At 52.0% G+C, this 22,728-nt stretch overlaps 1 protein-coding gene across 1 annotated transcript in view; it reads left to right on the top strand.

Annotated features, from left to right (window-relative positions):
* Positions 1–837: 837 nt before the first annotated feature.
* LOC123355764 (antigen WC1.1-like) overlaps positions 838–22,728 on the top strand; it is a 69,262-nt gene continuing 47,371 nt past the window's right edge. Inside the window, exon 1 of the mRNA XM_044998420.1 lies at positions 838–1,048. Coding sequence (XP_044854355.1) covers positions 838–1,048 — 211 coding nt within the window. The remainder of the gene's footprint in view (positions 1,049–22,728) is intronic.

The following is a 22,728-nucleotide window of genomic DNA, read 5'->3' as shown; positions in this document are numbered from 1 at the left end:
CTCCTGCCCCTTCCTACCCCCCTTTCCAGACCCTCCTCCTCTCTGTCTCTCCTGCCCCTTGCTACAGACTCTTTCTCCCTTCCCCACCCTCTTTCCTCCCATTGCTCCAGAACCCCCTCCCCACCCATCCCTCTGGCCAACTCATCATCTTTACCCCATTCCCTTGTAAGCCTTGAACCTGCCTCCTGTTCCCCCAGTACCCTGCTCCCCTCACTCTCCCCATCCTCCTTTCATAGAGTCTCTGATGCCCGTCATGGTCCCTGGGTCCTCTCCAGCCCCCTCAGCCACCCAGAGACAGCAGTGTTCTCTGTGGGCTTTAGTAGTAGATGGCTGCCAGTTTTACTCAGGACGGCTTCACTCCCACATGCTGACAGACTGTAAGGAGATGGCGGCATCTCGCTGGCTTCAGCCCCAGTGACAGTGACAGGAGATGGCGCCATTTGGAATAAGAGAAACTCTGTGATTTGGGGCTTTTCATCGTGTTCTCTTGAGACAGGTAAAAATACCCCAAATCACCAGAGTGGGGATAAAATGGCAAGAGCTGCAGCACTGATAGCCCTGGGCGTGAGGCCCTGATATGTAATCAAGTGGAGCCATGAGACAGCTCTGGGCATGTCCCATTCTCCTGGCTCTGGGTGCGGATCCCCTGCTGCCAGGCGCAGATTCTCCTGTGATAATGCTGGGGAGGGGGCTCCCTGCTTGCTCTGACCCTGCTCTGTGTCTCTCTTTGAAGGTGCTGAGGAGCTGAGGCTGACGAATGGAGGCAGCCCCTGTGCCGGGAGAGTGGAGGTTAAACACCAGGATCAGTGGGGGACGGTGTGTGATGATGGCTGGGACATGAAAGATGCTGGGGTTGTCTGTAAGCAGTTGGGATGTGGAGCTGCTATCAATGCCCATCGTAATGCCCATTTTGGAGCAGGATCTGGACAAATTTGGCTGGTTAACGTTGCCTGTCGTGGTACTGAGTCTGCTCTCTTGCACTGTGGGGACAGGAGACGGGAAGTGTATTCCTGCGATCACACAGAGGATGCTGGAGTGACCTGTTCAGGTAAGAATCAGCCAGCTCAGTAATGAAAGGCAAATCCCCTGAGACAAAAGGGCTTGAACCCAGATTGCACCATGTTCCTGCGACCCTAACGAGAAATGAACAAAAAACAGAAAAACTCCAGTAATTATTGTTATTCCTAAGCTGTAATTATTACTGTTCATGTCTCTGGCCACTGAGGAGCCCCCTGTGTGACTGTGAAGTGTTTTCATTATCTCATTTCCAGTTGTTTCAGTGCCACGTTTTCCCTTTTCCTCTGAATGGGTCTAAAAATGCAGATATGAGAGAAAATGAAAAAGGAAAATGTCACTTAGAATCCTAAGTCGCTGAGGCACTTTTGAAAATGTTACACTCATGCCAAAATCCAGACCCAGACACCCAACCACAGAGGTACAGAGGGTGGGGCATTTGTGTAGTTCCTTTGCCATCCTCACAGGGTGACCGAGGAATGGGCAGATTCTCCCACATTTGCCAGAATTAGATTTAGCTGAGAGCACTCCCCCGTCTGCTCTGTTACTTCCCACATTTTGGACCAACCAGTAATAGAAAATTTCAAAACCTCTGATACCCTGTGGATCTGGCATAGCATAGAGAGCTCAGCCAAAAATATACCTCTACCCTACACAGCCCAGAAATATCATATTATGGATACATTTGTTGTGACTCAGTAGTTAACATTACAGCTACAGACCCATTATAAGTTTTATTTACAACTTCTCTCTTCTTAACATTTGGTAGGAATAATATCTTCCTCTGAATATAGCACAAGGTAGAGAGAATATTTTTCCATAGTTCCAAAAGTTTTAGCCGCTCTCCCAGCAATCAAAGCTCAGGGCAGTGTTTAATTTCAACCCTTTCCTGGATTTTGAGTGTTTCAAAATTGATATGCTCTTCACGAGGGGGGTGGAAGAGGTTGTATGCAATTTCTTAGTATTTTTTAAACATAAAAAAGCTGGGGTGAGCGGGAACTTTACAAAAAAATTATTGCCAGGACTTTTAAACTCTTCAGAAAACAGACTGACCTTCACCAATGTAAATTCCCCAACCTGGTAAACTGCAATGCCTTGTGCTGCACACCTAGCAAGTGCACAACAGGGAGTCCCTCTCCTCTGAACCTCACCAGGAGGAGGGAGCTGCACAAGAACCAAAGGGTATCAGAGCAAAAGTCCCTTCTGTGCACCTTTCTGTAATGCTGCGCCTGCATCTCAGCTGGAGCTGCACATTTGCAGTGGGAATAAAGTTTGGATTTGTAACAGGGCGCTTGAAGGGGCGGGCAACCTACTGGTTGATGCGTCTGACCTCCAGTCCCTAGTTTTCCAGGTTAAGTTGCCTCAGTATTTTAGGCAGTGGGTTAGGGAAACCCAGGCCCTCCCTTTCTACCGGGTCCCAGCCCAGGGTCCTGCCTGCATCTACCCCTAAATAGGGGAGGCCTCCCAGCAGGGATCTAAATCCCCTGCCCTGGACAACTTCCTACCACTGTCCCTTTTGTTTGGGGCCTGGCCCCTTTAGTCCCATTCGCTGGTGGCTTGTGTCCCATAGTGCACTCTCGTATATCTTGGGTGGCCTCATGCTGCAGTCTCTGGCTCCTTCAGGTGGAGCAGCTGCAAGTTTGATGATACTGAACCCCACAATGTCTCTGAGCTTCAGGGACCCAGTTACCTCAGTTGCAGGAGGCTCCTAGGTTTCCTCCACAGTTCCCCTTGGCTGGGGAGACAGCACTTACTCCCTGGTGGCCTCCTCGGCTGGCAGGCTAGTGACCCTTCCCCTCAGGTAGGGAAGTGGATCGCTCCTGCCTCTTCACCAGTCAGCCCTCAGCTGAGCCAGGCTCTCTCCTTTTCTCCCCCCAGGCCTGGCATTGGCTGCAGATATAGTGGGGTGGGGCTAGCTGGGCCCAAAGGCTCCCTTTAACCCCTGCCGTGCTGGCAGGGTTGTTCCACGTGCCTGTGCTGAAGCCTGGAGAGGAGGATGAGTCTTTCCATGGCCCTTATAGTTATGTCCATCCTTGTCATTAATCCCCGTCTTCCCTGGATAGAAGTGCAGGGCCAGCTCCTAGGGTTCCTTACTCAGGCAGGCAGCTATTGCCTGTAATGTGAGTTTGCTTTGTACAGACTGAGTAGAAACAGAATAAAGGACTCAGGATTGGGCCCATTCAGAATTATTCTAGAAATAACCAGTCAGCTGCCTACAAACTGCCCTGTGCACTAGATATCACTGAGAACATAAACATACGGGAGCTGTGATGTTTCTGCACCAGTGATTTTTGAGAGATGCTGTCCTGACAGAATACTAGAAAACTTTACAAAAAGTGACAGTCGTCTTCTTATATGCAGTGTTGTTGTAGCCATGTTAGTTCCAGGATATGACAGAGACAGGGTGGGTGAGGTAATATCTTTTATTGGACTCATTTCTGCTGGAGAGACACAAACTTTTGATCTTACAGAGACGACATCTGTGTAAGCTAAGAAGCTTGTCTCTCTCACCAACAGGAGTTGGTCCAATAAAAGATATTACCTCAGCCACCTTGTCTCTCTTAACCCCTTCTCGTCCAGCTTTCACTTCTTATTTCTGGTTGGATTAATACCAGACTTCGCCAAAACATTCTCCTCTACCAAGGTTCTTTTTCTTTCCTTCCTTCTCTCTCTCTTTTCAACTTCAAGTGTGAGGCGTTTCTCCTCAAAGCAGACCACTGCCTGATGAAGAATGAAGCGTCATTGAGGTTGGTTGGTTGGTTGCTCCTCCCAGATTGTGATGTCCACATGAGTTTTCTTGAGATACACTTTCAGTGTGTCTTCGTAGGATTTCCTCTGACTACCACGGGATCTCTGACCATGGGTGAACTGAGAGTACAGGGCTTGTTTTGGGAGGTAAGAGTCTGGCATCCACACATAATGTCCAGTCCAGCGGAGTAGGTGAGTGAGGATCATTGCTTCAGTGCGGGTGACATTAGCTTCAATGAGGATGCTGGTGTTAGTGCAGCGATCTTCCCACTTGATGCAAAGGATCTTCCAGAGGCATCTTTGGTGGTACCGCTCCAGACTCTTAAGGTGCTGTTGATAGATTTAGCAGCTATAAAGGAGTGTAGGAATAACAATTTCTCATATACCTGGATCTTGGTGTCCTGCCATAGGTCACAGTCTGTGAAAATGCACCAGAGCAATTTCCCAAAGGAAGCACTTGGGTTATGGTTCCTGCATCTCACTGTCAATTTTTGCATTTTGAGAAAGTTGGCTACCGAGGTAACAGAAGTCCTCAACTCTCTCCAAAGTCTGTCCCTTGATGGTGATCTGTGGTGGTTCCTGTGCATGGCCTGAAGCAGGCTGATGGAGCACATTAGTTTTCTTGATATTGAGTGAGAGTCATAGGCTTCAGTAAGCTTGTGGAAAATAATCCAGTGTGGACTGAAGGTCATTCTCAGTGTGCGCGAAGATGGCACAGTCATCAGCGTACTGAAGGTCAGCAATGGACGTTCTAAGGAGGTTAGACTTTGAGCGGAAATGTCAAAGATTAATAAGCCGCCCATCCATTCTGTATTGAATGGCAACTCCAGTGAGGATGCGGTCTTTAACAAGGACAAAAATGACTGCTAAATACCTGGAGAACAGGGTTGTGGCAATAACACATCCTTGCTTAACCCCAGTTTTGATGACTAAAGAATCCATCTCCAGGCCATTACAGAGAATGGTGGAAGTCATCTCATCATGAAGAAGCCTTAGGCCGTTAATAAATTTTGGAGGGCAGCCAAATCTGGCCAGTACCTTCCACAGGGCTTCGCGATTGACAGAGTTGAAGGCCTTTTTCAAATAAATGAAGGCTATGTACAGGTCCTGATTTTTCTCCTGAGATTTTTCCTGGATTTGGTGGGCAATGAAGGTCATGTTGGTTGTCCTGCGGGATGGTCTGAAAATGCACTGAGATTCCAGCAATATTTCCTCAGCAAGGGGAAGTAATCAGCTTAAGAGAAAACAAAGTGGGTATTCACCCACGAAAGCTCATGCTCCAAAACGTCTGTTAGTCTATAAGGTGCCACAAGACTCTTTGCTGCTTTCCCGGCTGTAGATAGCAAGGCAATGACATGATAATTTCCACACTCCAACTTATCTCCCTATTTTAATGATGGTAACAATGTTTGCATTTCTCAAGTCTCCTGGAATCTTCTCATTATACCAAATTTGAAGAGAAATGAAGCTCCCAGCAGCCCAGTTCTGAGGATCATTGGCATACACAAGCTCCTTCACGACAGCAACGTGATGGTCCCCAAAGAGGTGTTGCAGCAATGGCAAGATGTGCAACCAATAAAATTCTGCTGAAATTGTGCTCCTGGCTGCTATGGGCCAGAGTGGCACCAGGCACTAGAACTGAGATGAGAGAAACTGTTCCCACCTATTGGGCCCAGGCAGTATGGGGAGGAAGCCACCTGAATTGAATGCAGGCCGTGGTGAGAGAGGAAAGTAGATGAAGATAAGGATGCAGGGGGAATATTCTGAGCCTGGAGGCTGGTGGACGGAAAGAACCTGGGACTGGGAGAAAAAGCAGGAGATGGGGACTGGCTGGGCAAGGAGACTGGGACTGGGAGGAGGGGGAAAGAGGCTCGGTCTGGCTAGGCAGGGTGATTAGGACAGGGAGTGGGTGAGGAAAAACAGTGGGAGAGACTGTGACTTGCTGATCAATGAGATTGGGAGCTGGGGAGACGTGGACTGACTGGGGAGGAGTGTGGGACTGGGAACCAGTGGGGAGGAACTGGAGGTGGGTGAGGAAAAACAGATCAGATCAGGAACCAGGGTGTGGGGGGAGTCTAAGGCTAACTGGGCAAAGAGGCTGGAATAAGCAGCCAGGGTGGGGTGGGGGAGACTGAGAGCAGATCTACATGAACATTTAGTTTGTGGCAAGCTGGGGTGTAAATCTCCCCCACACTGTCCTGCCAGGCACCGAGCGTCCATGAGGACGGTGTGGCTGCACACTGAGGCCTTGTCTACACTACTGCTTAAGTTAATGTAAGTTACATCACTCAGGGTGTGAAAACACCCTCCCCACCCCGAGCAATGTAACTTACTTTGACTTAAAGCAGTGTCTAGATTGTGCTATGTTAGCAGGAGATGCTCTCCCACCAGCAGAACTTCTGCCTCTCGATGAGGTGAAGTAATTATGGTGACAGGAGAGCGCTCTCCCATCGACGTAATGCGTCTTCACCAGACGCACTAAATTAGCGCCGCTGCATCGATACAGTGGCACTGATTTAGTGTGGTAGCAAAGAGAAGCCCTAACAGTTCCCTTGTGTGCTTTGATCTATCTCATTTCCAAGCATTAGGGAAATGTTAGTGCGCAGCAGCAGGATCCACATGGACACTCAGTGTGCAGCAGGCTAGTGTGAGGTAAATTTACACCCCAGTTTGTCACAGATTAAGTGTGTGTAGAGAGAAACCCTGAGACTGGATGAGGCATCCAGGGAGGGAAACTGGGGCTTGGGGCAGACAGGACAACCCAAAGCAAGGATAATTGTGAGAAACAGATCAGCTGAGGACCCCAGAAGGGAGGGACAGCACAGAGAACAGGGGGGAAACTGGGACTTGGCTGGGGAACCCAGAGGTGAAATCCAGGATTGGCTTGTCCAGGAGATTGGGACTGGGGAAGAGAAGCTTGAGGAGTGGAGACTGGAACTGGGTAGAGAAGAAGAATGGTACTGTGTAGCAGGGTGGTTACCCTGCTCCTGCCCTGAAGGGCTTAAAACAGCCCTGGGAGAGGGCTGTGTCAGGGGAAAGGCTGGGCTGATTGGAAAGCAGCGACAGCTGGGCTGGCTTATTGGGGGCCCAGCTGGCCCTTATAAAAAGGCTGTGAGGCAGAGGTCCAAGAAGAGTTTCTCTCCAGGCTGGGAGAGAGCAGGGCCTGACTGCCTGTAGAAAGGGTACTAGGAGTGAAGCAGGGCTGGGGGAAGGCCAGGGGAGCTCCAGGCTGGCAACTCCCCAGGCTGAAGGGCCTGGTCCAAGGCCCATGGAGGTACTGGGAGGCAGAGAAGGCAGCAAGTCTGAACCCCCTTGCCTGTGATGAGTGGCTTTACACTGCAGTGTGCCCCAGTGAGTGGGGGCTCGGTGATGACTGGCAGTAGCCCAGACTGAGGCAAGGTGAGGATTAGATGGTTGGGGGTTCCACAGAGAGGGGAAACCCATAGAGACTGGTGGGTGTGCTTCCAGGGGGCAGCCCCTGGGTAAAGAGGCAGTGGGGTCTGGGAGGAACATGGGGGCCAGCTACAAGTGGGGCACTGGCCTGCAGAGGGCGCCCAGGCTGCAAAAGAGCTAATTCCCTGAGATGACCAGCAGGAGGCACTGCAGGAGTGAGTCCTGCACCTTTACAGGCTGGAACACATGGCATGGGATGGGGAAGAAACAGAACCAGGACAGGGACAGTTTGAAGGGGATGAGGTAGAAGGGGTTAGGCTTGCGGGGAACAGGGGAAGAAGGGTCTGTCATTACCAGAACACACACACCTCCAGAGCCTGGAATGGATCCCAGTATCCCTGAGTTTTGACATTCCCCTGCTGTCAGCAAATATCTGTCAAACCCTCCAACAAAATCTTCTGATCCTTGCTAGTGTTGGTCCACAAAGAGGATGACAACCTACTACTACTGTCAGTTACTCCATTAGCTCAAATGGCAGAGGTTTCTGTGGTGGATCTAAAGGTTCCAACTGTGCTGATGATACAGGTGGGTGTCACAGGGTTGCCCTCTTTCTAATGGCTGGTAATCAGATTCTCGAGGCTCTACTCCATGCCCTGGTTCTTCCTCCCAGGGCTATGCCCTTCTCCACCTCTTCCCCCAAGGTCCCACTTCTGCTCTATCTCTTTCATCGAGACCCAGCCCCTTCTCTGCATCTTCCCCTCAAGGACTTGCCCCTGTCGCTCACTCCTCCCCTCCCCTCGTCACTCGCTGGATCTTCTCAAGGAGCCTGCCTGTAGGTACGAAGCTGCCCTGGCTGAGCAGGGGCTGGCACAGATTAATGACCCAGTATCCCACCCCCCACCCCCGCCCTGTGGAAACCAGGCTTTTGGTTCAGGTGCCATTTAGGTCCCTTTTCAGCTGGATTTTCCAGTAGAAAAGCAGGTACCTGGCAACCCTAAATGGCACCCAGACACAGAGTCCAAAAATCAGACTGTCTGGGTAAAACCAAGACGGGTGGCATCCAGAGGGTGGCAACATGATTCCGCAACTTGGAACTTCTGTTTTTTCAATTTGCTTTTTTAAAAACCTAGGAAATTGTGCACAAAGCTTTACTTGTAAGGCACATTAAGTTTGCAAAGTTGAGCAGTAAAAAACAAGGAAATGGCAGAATTAAAGTTGCCTTTGCAACTTTATTTGGCCCACTTGTACGTATGCGTTAAGATACCGTCTTTAATTACATAAGCTATTTTCTCCATGAGCCAAGGATCTACCGGGGCCAAGGTTCCCTCTCTGGGCGTGATTCTGAGATTCCCATGTAAGGGGAGCCCTGTAATCGTAATGTCTTGGCTGATTCTGTTGCAACTGACTGAGCTGCACTGTCCTTGTTTTCCAAACTTTTTGTATCTGAAATGCACAAGTGTAAGAGGAGCTCCTTTGCGTAATGGGAGGAGCCAAAAGCAGTAATCTTGTAGCCATACCCCCATTCCCTGCTGGGCCTGTTCTTGTCTCTGCTGCAGCAACTCTGGGATTGTAAACCCTGAACTTCTGGGCCTGTCGCTGTTATTTGGGGAGTATCCAGAGGGTGCAAAGGAACTTGACTGACTGCCTGGGAGCTAGGCACAAGCAGTTCCCAAGGCAAATGCTGAATAAATGCAAAGTGGAAACCTACCTGTCTGAGAAACCCTCACTCCATCCATCCCACGTCGGTGCACCTCCTTTCAGGGATGTAACTCATTGTGGTGCCAAAGCAACCGATAAACCACATAACTTGAGTGTCCCCTCACGTTAGGTATTGAAAATTATTTATCTCAGAAAGAAAGAATCGTTGCCTTGAGGTTACAGAGACATTTATGCTAAAGGAAATGATTCCTCAGCACTTTTTTTTATGTGGGAATGATCAATGTGTGTCCTTCATTTAGGGTCTTTATCACACATTGGCACCTTGGGCCTTGGCAGGTGTCACAGATCTACAGCAGGGATTGGCAACATTTGGCACATGGCCCACCAGAGTAAACCCCCTGGCCAGTTTGTTTACCTGCCGTGTCTGCAGGTTTGGCTGATTGTGGATCCCACTGGCTGGGGTTTGCTGCTGCAGGCCAATGGGGGCTGCACAAAGCCGTGGCCAGCACATTTCTTATCCCACCATGCTTCTTGCAGCCCCCATTGACCTGCAGTGGCAAACCGCGGCCAGTGGGAGCCACGATTGGCTGAACCTGCGGATGCAGCAGGTAAACAAACTGGTGTGGCCTACCAGGGGGCTCACCCTGGCGGTCCGCGAGCCATACATTGTAGATCCCTGATCTACAGGATCTGTGCTATGTCCCAGCTTTTAAACAATCAGGGAGAAGAACCCCTTCAATTTGCCAGACCCCACAAAGGTCCCACTCTTCCTTAAGTGTAGGTCACATAGCCTCAATGCCTCCAAGACAGAGCCTCTGGGCTCCAGCACTCCTGTTTCACCCCATATGCTCTGCCCATTGGGTCCAACTGAGATAGACTCCAGCTTAGAGACTTTTACACTCATCAGGGACCAATGCACCTCAGCAAGTGTCCGCAGTGACACCTGGCAGCCTTTTCAAAGCACAGCAAGATTTATTGGTCAGCTGGAACACACCATTGGGAAGTTTTTAGGTTAGCACAGAGAAGGAGCAAAAAATTAAGATATAGTCATAGAATATTAGGGTTGGAAGGGATGTTAGGAGGTCATTTAGTCCAACCCCCTGCTCAAAGCTAGAGCAATCCCCAGATAGATTTTTGCCCCACATCCCTAAATGGCCTTCTCAGGATTTGAATGCACAACCCTGGATTTAGCAGGCCAATGCTCAAACCACTGAGCTATCCCTCCCTCCATTCTGGCTAAGTCAGGGCTCCTATGAGCCATGCTGCTGTGGACCCATCTTGGTTTCCACTTTTTCTGTCTCTCAGTCCCAGGTGAGCTCTTGTGTCTCTCCAAAGGCTAATTCTTATCCTAGACTCCTGTCACTGCGCTGTCCATTGTCCTCCTCCTGCTGACTTCACATGTTCTGCCTGCTGAAGTGTCCTATTGTTAGTTGTCAGTTGTTCAATCCCTGAGCTTCCCATTGTCTTTCAGGATCCTCCATTGATATTGGTGGGCTCCAGCCAATTCTGTGATGTCTCATTCATCCCACCCTAGACAGTTAAGTGACACATCTTCAGCTCTGCCACAATAGAGCTTTGTAACCTTATTGCACTGACTCGGTAGCAATGCTTAGCCAGGTAAGTCACTGCCCTGCCTACCATTCGTAAAAATATTGCACAGAATTCCCACTTCATCACCGCAGTTGCGAGTTCTGCAGCCCAGACAGCTGCTGTAAAGTTGCCCAGAGTCTGTCCTAGGGCAATGCTCACATGTACTAGCCTGCACAATGACCCTTCCCCCTCCAAACAAGCACTGGTTGGTTGTTGAAAGGTTGAAAGTGATCAGCTCTTCTGCTTTGCCACTTTCCCTCTTTCCCATCTCTTCTGTCTGCCCCATGGCTTTCACATCCTGCACCCACACAAAAGCTGCCTGGCCAATTAGCCATATGACACCAAGGCAAATACAACACAATTCTCATAGTTAGGAATCTACCAAATTCACAGCCATGAAAAACGTGTCACGGACCATAAAATCTGGTCTCCCCTGGTGACATCTGGTATTTTGTGTACTTTTACTCTATACTATACAGATTTCACAGGGGAGACCGGCATGTCTCAAATTGGGAGTCCTGACCCAAAAGGGAGTTGCAGGGGGGGTTGCAGTATTGCCACCCTTACTTGTGCACGACCTTCAGAGCTGGACGGCTGGAGAGCGACAGCTGTTGGCCGGGCGCCCAGCTCTGAAGGCAGTGTCCCGCCAGCAGCAGCGCAGAAGTGAGGGTGGCCATACCATACCATGTCACCCTTAGTTCTGCACTGCTGCCTTCAGAGCTGGATGGCTGGAGAATGACAGTTGCTGACTGAGGACCCAGCTCTGCAGGAAGCAGCACAGAAATAATGGTGGCAATACCACACCATACCATCCTAACTTCTGCGCTGCTGCTGGTGGTGACTCTGCCTTCAGAGTTGGGATCCTGGCCATCAGCCGTCACTCTCCAGCTGCCCAGCTCTGAAAGCAGTGCCGCCACCAGCAGCAGCACCACAGAAATAAGGGTAGCAGTACTGAACCCCCGCCCCGCCACACACACACACAATAACCTTGCAACCCCCCAACAATTCCTTTCTGGGTCAGGACCCTAACAATTACAACACCGTGAAATTTCAGATTTAAATAGCTGAAATCATGAAATTTATGATTTTTAAAATCCTATGACAGTGAAACTGACCAAAATGGACTATGATTGTGGAAGAACCCTACCCATAGTCTATACGCCAGGCAGCAATCCTATATACGCAAGCAGTACCAGGAGGGGAGCATAAAAACAGATTTGTCTTCCCAGGGGAGAACAGCGGTGAGGTCAGCACAGAGCATGGCCTTGTTAAATATGGTTATCGAGTAGGATCCATGTATACCAGCTTTGCATGTTGTGATGTTGCACTCCATATGCTTTATGAAAATATGCTTTGAATGTGAATATGAGGTAACTGGAATATGCTTTATGCAAAAGGTCTCTTGTAAGGTATCATTACAAAGCATATAATCTACTGAGTGTGGTCATCCTTTTTGTATAAAGGTATCACTCTTGTATCTGAAATTAGAAATATGAAGTACAGTTGAACCCTGTTATGTCGCTGGCCTAGGGGTTTGCCAAAAAGCGTCGAGATAACCGATGATCGAGATAAACAAAAACCAATATGGCGGCAATACATTAACATGTGCTTGAAATTTCTTTATGTACATGATGTGCGTTAATAAATGAGAATGTACATGCACATGTTTTTAGAGGTTTTTTTACACAACAGCGTTGCCGCGATTTGTTTGATGAAGCGATCGGCATGCTATAAAAATGTACATACATGTTTGCTAACAACAAAAGGCATATGTGCACCAACTAACAGCAGAGATTTACCAGTATATTAAGAATAAAAGTTTACATGTCTGTATCATGGCTTTGGAGACCTTCTCGTAGGTCTTTGCATTCAGTTTTTTTGGAGCGCAGTTTTTTTGTTTACCAGTATACAATACAAACCACCGTCGATTCTCGATACAAACCTTTATTATATTCTCCAACATTGCAAACACAAAGATCACTCACAAAATCACAAAATCACAAAAAACGTGCGGGGTGTAGTTCGTTTTTACAAAAAGCTAACCAGTGTCAAAATTAAATTTGCGAGTCATTTCACTCTGACACAGCTCTGAAAAGTATCGTACACGCGGTTACTATGGTTTCTTTACAAAGTCTAAAATGCTTTGTTGCTTTTTGCCTTTAACAGTCTGCTTGAAAACAAATGCTTCAATATTATTTATGCTGTCTAAAACAGTTTCATCTCCTACAAAAGAACCATACCGTCGAATTTTCTGTAGCATTTCTACCACCTCAGCAGCTGAGGGAATTGGTTCCAAATCTTCGTCCGCATCTTCTTCATCTTCTTTGTCATTGCCGCATGCAGATGTGCTTGCCTGTGCTGACTGCACACTTGATACAATGTCTTCATCGGTGATCACGCCATCAGTAACGACGTCTTTGTCGATTTCTATGTAATCTCGGAATTCCTGGACAGTGATGGCTAACTCCTGTGCCTCCTCTTCCAAGATAGCATCTGTAAGGCTTGATTTTCCCGCCACTTCCGCGAGTTCTTCTGCAGCTGCACGGCACTGTGCCTGAAACTCATCATCGGAAATATCCTGAATGACGCAGTGCATCCAGCAGTTTGAGATTGTTTCCTTCTTCACGTCATTCCAGGCTGATCTCAGGAAGTTCATTGCATCTAGAAGGGAAGGGGTGTACTTTTTCTCTATTGACTGATTGTCCAGTTTTCTCTTAACACCTCCAGACATTTTTAGAAGGGAAAAAATAAACAGATCCTTCAGACAAGATCAACAAGAATGAGTGAACTGGCATGGGAGTTAACGACCATACAGACCGTGATCACGTACTACGTGAACTCAGCACATGCGCAGTGAATCGAGATAACCGTCTTATACACGCTGCCTACACGTGGCTGGCTGGATCCGGCGAAGCGGGACAGGGAAGCCGGGCAGCGGCCGTGGACGGGGACCCGGAGCCGGGCAGCCAAAGAAGCGGGACCAGGTAAGCGGGGCGGGCGGCAGGCGAAGCGGGGACCGGGTAAGCGGGCCGGGCGGGCGGGCGGCAGGCGAAGCGGGGACCAGGTATGCGGGGACGGGCGGGGACGGGCAGGGACCAGGTATGCGGGGCCGGGCGGAGGGGCGGGCGGCAAAGCGGGGACCGGCGAAGCGGAGCCGGGCGGGCAGGCGGCAGGCAAAGCGGGGACCAGGTATGTGGGGACGGGCTGGCGGGGACGGGCAGGGACCGGGTATGCGGGGCGGGCTGGCGGGGACGGGCAGGGACCGGGTATGCGGGGCGGGCTGGCGGGGACGGGCAGGGACCGGGTATGCGGGGCCGGGCTGGCGGGGACGGGCAGGGACCGGGTATGCAGGGCCGGGCGGGCGGGCGGCGAAGCGAAGCCGGGCGGAGGGGCGGGCGGCAAAGCGGGGAGCCGGGCGGGCAGGCGGCAGGCAAAGCGGGAACCAGGTATGCGGGGACGGGCTGGCGGGGACGGGCAGGGACCGGGTATGCGGGGCGGGCTGGCGGGGACGGGCAGGGACCGGGTGTGCGGGGCCGGGCGGGCGGGCGGCGAAGCGAAGCCGGGCGGAGGGGCGGGCGGCAAAGCGGGGAGCCGGGCGGGCAGGCGGCTGGCAAAGCGGGGACCAGGTATGCGGGGACGGGCTGGCGGGGACGGGCAGGGACCGGGTGTGCGGGGCCGGGCGGGCGGGCGGGCGGCGAAGCGAAGCCGGGCGGTGGGGCGGGCGGCAACGCGGGGAGCCGGGCGGGCAGGCGGCTGGCAAAGCGGGGACCAGGTATGCGGGGACGGGCTGGCGGGGACGGGCAGGGACCGGGTGTGCGGGGCCGGGCGGGCGGCGGGCGGCGAAGCGAAGCCGGGCGGAGGGGCGGGCGGCAAAGCGGGGAGCCGGGCGGGCAGGCGGCAGGCAAAGCGGGAACCAGGTATGCGGGGACGGGCTGGCGGGGACGGGCAGGGACCGGGTATGCGGGGCGGGCTGGCGGGGACGGGCAGGGACCGGGTATGCGGGGAGGGCAGGCGGGGACGGGCAGGGACCGGGTATGCGGGGCGGGCTGGCGGGGACGGGCAGGGACCGGGTATGCGGGGACGGGCTGGCGGGGACGGGCAGGGACCGGGTATGCGGGGCGGGCTGGCGGGCACGGGCAGGGACCGGGTGTGCGGGGCCGGGCGGGCGGGCGGCGAAGCGAAGCCGGGCGGAGGGGCGGGCGGCAGAGCGGGGGGCCGGGCGGGCGGGCGGCGAAGCGAAGCCGGGCGGAGGGGCGGGGCGGCAACGCGGGGAGCCGGGCGGGCAGGCGGCAGGCAAAGCGGGAACCAGGTATGCGGGGACGGGCTGGCGGGGACGGGCAGGGACCGGGTATGCGGGGCGGGCTGGCGGGGACGGGCAGGGACCCGGTATGCGGGGCCGGGCGGGCGGGCGGCGAAGCGAAGCAGGGCGGAGCGGCCGGCGGCACTGCGGTCACCCGGGCGGGGCGGCGGCTGGCAAAGCGGGAACCAGGGCTGCGGGGGCGGGCGGGCGGGGACGGGCAGGGACCGGGTGTGCGGGGCCGGGCGGGCGGGCGGCGAAGCGAAGCCGGGCGGAGGGGCGGGCGGCAAAGCGGGGAGCCGGGCGGGCAGGCGGCAGGCAACGCGGGGACCAGGTCTGCGGGGACGGGCTGGCGGGGACGGGCAGGGACCGGGTGTGCGGGGCCGGGCGGGCGGGCGGCGAAGCGAAGCCGGGCGGAGGGGCGGGCGGCAAAGCGGGGAGCCGGGCGGGCAGGCGGCAGGCAAAGCGGGAACCAGGTATGCGGGGACGGGCTGGCGGGGACGGGCAGGGACCGGGTATGCGGGGCGGGCTGGCGGGGACGGGCAGGGACCGGGTGTGCGGGGCCGGGCGGGCGGGCGGCGAAGCGAAGCCGGGCGGAGGGGCGGGCGGCAAAGCGGGGAGCCGGGCGGGCAGGCGGCTGGCAAAGCGGGGACCAGGTATGCGGGGACGGGCTGGCGGGGACGGGCAGGGACCGGGTGTGCGGGGCCGGGCGGGCGGGCGGCGAAGCGAAGCCGGGCGGAGGGGCGGGCGGCAAAGCGGGGAGCCGGGCGGGCAGGCGGCAGGCAAAGCGGGGAACAGGTATGCGGGGACGGGCTGGCGGGGACGGGCAGGGACCGGGTATGCGGGGCCGGGCTGGCAGGGACGGGCAGGGACCGGGTATGCGGGGCCGGGCGGGCGGGGACGGGCAGGGACCGGGTATGCGGGGGTGGGCGGGCGGCTGGGGACGCGGGGAGCGGGCGGCTGGGGAACCGCTCGGCTGGAGAGCCAGGGAGCGGGTGGCTGGGGACGCGGGGAGCCGGGCTCGAGATATTAGGGTTGGGCAAATCGACATAACAGATGAGAAGCCCATAAGATAAAGAGGGAGTTTGGCGGTTCCACTTCTAAAACCTCGAGTTAATAGGATTGGCAAGTTAACCGAGGTCGAGTTAAATGGGTTCGACTGTATAACTCTGAGGTCTTATTGTAATTATGCAAATTGTGGGTCATTAATGGTGGTTTAGAATCTTGATGGCTCCCATTGACTAGGACAATTGGTTGTAAATGGTTTATTTACCTGAAAGCCTTCCTGTGTTCCTGTGAGCCAGCCCAGGAAGAATGGAGGCTGGGGTCTCACAAGACATGTGACCGTGACACATGATACTGGAATCCATCTTAAATCTGGTACTTTTCCATCTAGAAGGAGGGGTGGGGACCCAGAGAGACAAAGGATTCCTGCCTTGTGACAAATCTATAAAAGGGGATGGAACAGGACAAAGGGGCCAGTCATGAAAACACCCCTGCTTACCACCTACGGTCCAGCCATGAGAAAGCCCCTGCTTTCCACCTAAGATGTCTGCTGGAACTAACAAGGTCTGTACCAGGGGAAAGAATTGGGCCCAGACTAGGAAGGAGTCTAATCTGTGAAAGAAGCATATTGGAACATCTCTGAGGGTGAGATTTTACCTGTAATCAGTTTCTTAATGTATTAGACTTAGACTTGCGTGTGTTTGCTTTATTTTGCTTGGTAACTTACTTTGTTTTGTCTGTTTTACTTGGAACCACGTAAATACTACTTTTTATGCATAATAACATCACTTTTGTTTATTAGTAAACCCAGAGTAAGTGATTAATACCTGGGGAGCAAACAGCTGTGCATATCTCTCTATCCGTGTTCTAGAGGACGGACAATTTACACTGTATAAGCTTTATACAGAGCAAAATGGATTTATTTGGGGTTTGGATCCCATTGGGAGCTGGGTGTCTGGGTGCTGGAGTCAGTTAACCTCCAGGGCCATTTTCACTTAAAGTCTGCAGGTTTGGGGGCATGGTCTGGACTCTGATTCTGTGTTGCAGCAGAATAGTGTGTCTGGCTTAACAAGGCAGGGTTCTGGAGTCCCAAGCTAGCAGGGAAAACGGGCTCAGAGGTAATTTCAGCACAGCAGGTGACAGTCCCAAGGGGGTCTCTGTGACTGAACCCGTCACAGTGCTTTGCACATACTCCAGCCACATGAATTACAATTACCCAGGCTTGCACTTGAGACTAAGCACAATATAGATTTTGCTAACCACTCCCTTCTTTGTTCAGCCTCATTCTCTTTTGGAGCATGACTCTTGTCTCCTGAACTCAACTGGTCTAGCTGCAGTTACACCTTTTTCACACAGGCAACAATCTCTTCAGAGGTGGTGAGTTGGTGTAATTCACTAGTAGTGATGTGAAAGGATCACTTTACACCATCTTTACATGAGTGCAACTGCCTACACACAGCGCTATGGAGACCTGAGCCCTCTGTGTGCACATTGCCCTGCAGTCACTGCTAGAGTTAAACATTTCTCACACTGGTGACCTATGTATTGTCACTGGTGCTCTATGAGTCTCGCCCAAGACAGGAGGCCATTGTTCATTCACTGCAATGAAGGCCAGACTCTCCTTACTGCCTGTGCACAGACAGCTCCACATGTCAGAGACTGTGGAGTTAAGTTAAAATTCACTGACAAAAAACTTCATTAACACAGAGTTCATGTTGCCCGGAGGTATCTCTTGCCCTGTTAGGACATCGAGTTGGGCCAAACTCAAACCCCTGAAAAGCAGGCAATAGAGAGTTATGGTAAATGCCAAGGCAGCCTTAACTCAGCCCCTGGAGCCGGAACTAGCTGGGAATTATTTGCATATGCTCCAGCTGCAGTCCCTGTGTTAGGTGTAGCTGTACTGAATGGTGGAGGCATGAGTGGGAGCACTTTTGCAGAGCTGTGACTGTGATATGAGAATGTCTGGGTCTAAGCCCCTCCCTCTCATTTGATCAAAGGGAAGAGGTGCCTGTCAGTGGTGGAGCACAGCTATCTTCTTGCCCTTGGGATTGCAGCAGTGAGGTGGGAGATGGAAGCAGTCCAGGTGTTTAATGATGATGAAAGGACAGTGTTAGCTGGAATCCTGTGAGTGCGGGTGAAGGGGTTGTGAGAAGGGGCAAAGGGGTTGTAAAATGTAACTAGTGTGGGGTTGTTTCTGACGGGGGAGAAGGTTCAGTGTTTGTAGGGTGCTGGCCACTGAGGACCCTCCTCTGTGACTGTAAAATGTTTTCATTTTCTTGTGTGCAGATGCTCCAGTGCCAGGCCTTTCCTTTCCCTTGGAATGGTTACCATTTTACAGTTTGTTTTCTGAATGTGGGTCAGTGTCATGAAGGGTTTCAGCCCAGCTGTGGGACCCATGGCCGGGGTGAAGGCTTATGTGGGAGGAATCTCTGATCCAGCTAGGAGTTTGCCTGCTCTGCAGGGTGGAAGGTTTCTTGTTGATGCAGTCGTTCGTCAAGGCAGTAGTGATGCTGGCGCTGTCAGTCCCACAGGGCCCTTGGACAAGGGCTGCCAGTTGTCACTTTTGGGGGAAAATATTTGGGAAACTTAGTCATGGTCATAGAAATCATCGAATTAGTGAATTTGCCTGTTTGCAAATAATGTGTCTGGTTGTTTATAACCATTAACTTCTGTTAAAAAAAAATTGTATATACATTTACACTGGGTTGCCAAAGAGGCTGATGGGAGTTCGGTGCCCAATTTGCTTTGACTTTCAATGAAACTTTGGCTCCTAAGTGCGCAAGGGGCAGGTTTTAAAAGATATTTAGTTGTCTATAAATGCAGATAGATGCTCAGTGGGATTTTCAAATGTGCCTGGTGCTGAACTCCCAGGAGATTTGGGAAGTCCAAGTAGGTGCCTGTTTGCACACCTGGGTGCCTGAATGTCCTTTAAAATCTGGCCCTGAGTCACATTTGAAAATGACACGTAGGCTCCTAAGTCACTGAGGCACATCTGAAATTTTTACCCTTAGACTAAAATCCAGACCCAGGCACCCAGCCAGAGTAGCTTGGGTGATGCACAGGGGGGCAGGGAGTTTATGGAGCCCCGTTCCCAACCTCATAGGGTGAACAGGCAATGGGTTGATCGTCCCAGCTCTCTGATACCCTGTAGATCTGGTGTAGCACAGAGGGCTCAGCCAAAAGCAAATCTCAGCCTTACCCGGCACAAAAATATCGTATTATGGAGGAATTTCCTGTGACTCCATAATTAACGTTACAATTATTGACCCATTGCAAGTTTTATTTGTAACTCTTCTCTTTTTGACAGTTACTAGGAGTAATAAATTCCTATGCAAATGGCACAAGGGAGAGTAGAATATTTTCCTTTAGAATTTCAAATGTTTTAGCAGCTCCCCCTGGCAATGGGGGCTAAAGGTAGGTGTTTAATCGTTAACCCTCTCTGGATTGTGAGTGTTTCTATACAAAATCTCAACATCGTCTTAACATGGGGGAGGTGAGGGGGGGGGTGATATGCCATTTCCTAGCATTGTTACAAACTAAAGATGATGGGAAGGACTTTATAAAAATGAGCTTCGTTGCCAGGACTTTGAAATTCTGCAGGAAACAGACTGGCTCTTGCAGATGTAAATTTTCTAGTAAGAACAGAAACAGCCTAGACTCCACTAGTTGTGCATTCACTGTGCCATTTGTGTTGAGTTCCCTCCACCAACAGTCTGTGCACAGTATCCTCTGTGTTTTTGGCCCTCACCTCAGGGGAAGAAAGATTTCCCTCCCCTAAGGCCTTTCTGAGACTGGGCTCAGCTAGCCCTGTCCCCCTCTCGTTTTCTCCACCAGAGGCATCCTTCCTGTGCGTCTTTATCAGATTCAGGCTGATGGGCTACTTGGCTCTTTATCCACCCAGCCTGTGAGCCTTCTTAGCTAATTACTTCAATCAGCTTTCTTTGGGAATTATTTGCCAATCAGTTAGTCAACTGACGTCTAAGAGATCCGTGTCACGCTGTCTGGAGTGGCTCATGACTGTGAGTGCCTCCTCAGGGCAGACTGTCAGAAAACAGGGCAGACACTGCAAACTGGTGGTGTGTTCTATAATTAGATTTCACCAGGCCAGTATCAAATGTGAACTTCTGGATTCCTAGGCACCGACTCTGTGGAAAAAATTAGCGGGTGCTCAGGACCCACCAGCAGCCATGCTCCCCCCACCCAGCGCCTCCTGCCTGCTGGCGGCTCCGCCAATCAACTCTTCCCTCTCCCTCCCTGTGCCTCCCAATCACCCCAATCAGCTGTTCTGTGGCGTCCAGGAGGCACTGAGAGGAAGGAGCAGGAATGGGGTGCGCTCGGAGGAATGATAGAAAGAGACGGGGCATTGGGGAAGGGGTGGGGTGGGGACGGGACTGGGGGCGGAGCGGGAGTTGAGCACCCCCGGGACAATTTGGAAGCCAGCACCTGTGCCTGGATCACTATAACAGGCAGCACATGGCCCGTCAGAGTAATCAGTTGCCGGGCCGCCAGAGAGTTTGTTTACATTTGCACAGCCACCCACAGCTCCCAGTGGCCAAAGTCTATAATTCAAAATTGTAGCAGAAATGTTGTCATCTGCCAGTTTCCCCAAAGTCTCTCAGGGCTACGCTGAATAACTCTGTGGAGCTCCATCTTTTCGTTCACTTATTCCACCCTGTTAGAATTCAGACAGTCCAGAGATGAAGGATCTTTCCCTGAATCCAGACTTACAGCTTCTTCTCACAGAAAACAAACTGACATGGTCATTACCCACACGGACTCTTCCTTGGTTGACAGAGAGTGAGGAATGCATTTAGAGTGTTTGCCTCCAGTCATCACACACAATGACCACTTGCTTTGAAATTAGCACTTTTCTGTGAAAGTTCTTCATTTGCATTCCACAAGGCTTCTTTCTTGATTGATGGGTTATTTAGTTACACGGCTATACACGGTGTAAATGTTTGCTATTGCATTATAATGAGATATAGATAAGTGAGAACAATGCAAATAACATCCTGTTAGTTTTCTTGAAGATTAAACACTCTTATACATTTACACATTTAATAATCACATTGACCAATACTAATACACATGTGAATTAGCCAGGCCGTGCATTTGTAAGCATTCAATGAGACCTGGGGCTTTGGCATGGGCTGGCACCTGGTCTGCCAGCATCACAATCTGAGTGGAGGCTCATCTGTTCACCCCTGGCACTCTGTCCCAGGGAGACTGTCTTCCCCTATTGGGCCCAGGCAATGCAGAAGGGAAACCACCTGAATTGAATGTAGAAGGGACAAGAATCAAACCGGGATGAGAGGAGGAGAGTAGATTGGGACCAGGAGCCTGTGGGGTGGCCAGGGGACAGATGGACATTCCGAGACTGGATACTGGTGGGAAGCGAGAAACTGGGTCTGAGAGAGAAAGAGGGAGATGGGAACTGGCTGGGCAAGGAGACTGGGTCTGGGAGGAGGGAGGGGGAAGAGACTATTGCTGGCTAGGCAGGGTGAACAGAACAAGAGTTGGGGGACAGAGACTGTGACTTGCTGAGCGAGAGGCTGGGAGCTGGGGGAGACTGGGACTGACTGGAGAAGGAGTCTGGGACTGGGAACCAGTGGGGTGGAACTGTGGGTGGGTGAGGAGAGACTGACCAGATAAGGAGCCAGAGTGTGGGGAGAGTCTAAAACTAACTGAGCAATGAGACTGGAATAAGCACTCAGGGTGGGGTGGGGGAGACTGAGAGCAGATCTACATGAACATTAAGTTTGGGGCAAGCTGGGCTGTAAATCTACCCGGCACTGTCCTGACAGGCACCATGTGCTCATGTGGACCATGCTGCCTCGCACTAACAGTTCCCTAGTGTGCTTTGATTTACTCCCGTTTCACAGCACTAGGGAAATGTTAGTGCGCAGCATCAGGGTCCACACAGACACTCAGTGTGCAGCAGGCTAGTGTGGGGTAAATTTACATCCCAGTAATTTACATCCCGCTCTATCTGCTGGATATCTAGGCAGAGGAGGTGTGTTCATGTAAATACAGTTTGCTCCTGAAGTGTTTCCCATTCCCAGCTAGCTGTCATGGGAGAACTCATTCAGACTGTGCTTCTATCTGCAATTTTCTAGTATTTTTACAAAATAAAAAGATGGGTTTGGCAGGAACTTTACAAAAATGAGCTTCATTGTCAGGACTTTGAAACTCTCAGAAAACAGATCGACCTTCACCACTGTAAATTCCCTAACCTGGTAATAACAACTGCAATGCCTTGTGCTGCACACCTAGCAAGTGCACAGAAGGGAGTCCCGCTCATCTGAACCTCACCAGGAGGAGGGAGCTGCACAAGAACCAAGGGGTATCAGAGCAAAAGTCCCTTCTGTGCACCTTTCTGTAAAACCGCGCCTGCATCTCAGCTGGAGCTGCACGTTTGCAGTGGGAATGAAGTTTGAGTTTGTAATAGGGCGTTTGAAGGGCCGGGCTGCCTAGTGATTGGTTCCCCTGACCTCCAGCCCCTTGTTTTCAAGGTCAATTTGCCTCAGTCTTTTAGGCAGTGGGGTAGGGAAACCCAGGCCCTTGCTCTCTACCAGGTCCCAGCCCAGGGTCCTGCCTGCAACTAGCCCGGAATAGAGGAACCCTCCCAGCAGGGAACTAAATCCCCTGCACTGGGCTACTTCTTACCACTGTCCCATTTGATTGGGGCATGGCCCCTCTAGTACCGTTCGCTGGGTGGCTTGTACCCCATAGCGCCCTCTCGTCCCAGGCTCCTTCAGGTGGGGCAGCCGTAAGTTTGGTGAGACTGAACCCCACAATATCTCTGGGCTTTAGGGACCCAGTTACCTCAGTTGCCGGAGGCTCCTAGTCTCCTCCACAGTCCCTCTTGGCTGGGGAGATGGTGCTTACTTCCTGGTGGCTGCCTCAGCTGGCAGTCTAGTGACCTTTCCCCTCAGGTAGGGAGGCAGATAGCTCCTGCCTCTTTGCCAGTCAGCCCTGAACTGAGCCAGGCTCTCTCATTTTCTCACCCCCGGGCCTGGCAT

This window comes from Mauremys mutica, chromosome 1 (genome assembly GCF_020497125.1).
Source record: "Mauremys mutica isolate MM-2020 ecotype Southern chromosome 1, ASM2049712v1, whole genome shotgun sequence".
Lineage (NCBI taxonomy): Eukaryota > Metazoa > Chordata > Testudines > Geoemydidae > Mauremys > Mauremys mutica.
The sequence above is the reverse complement of the archived record's forward strand: the minus strand, read 5'-3'. Positions and strand labels throughout refer to the sequence as shown.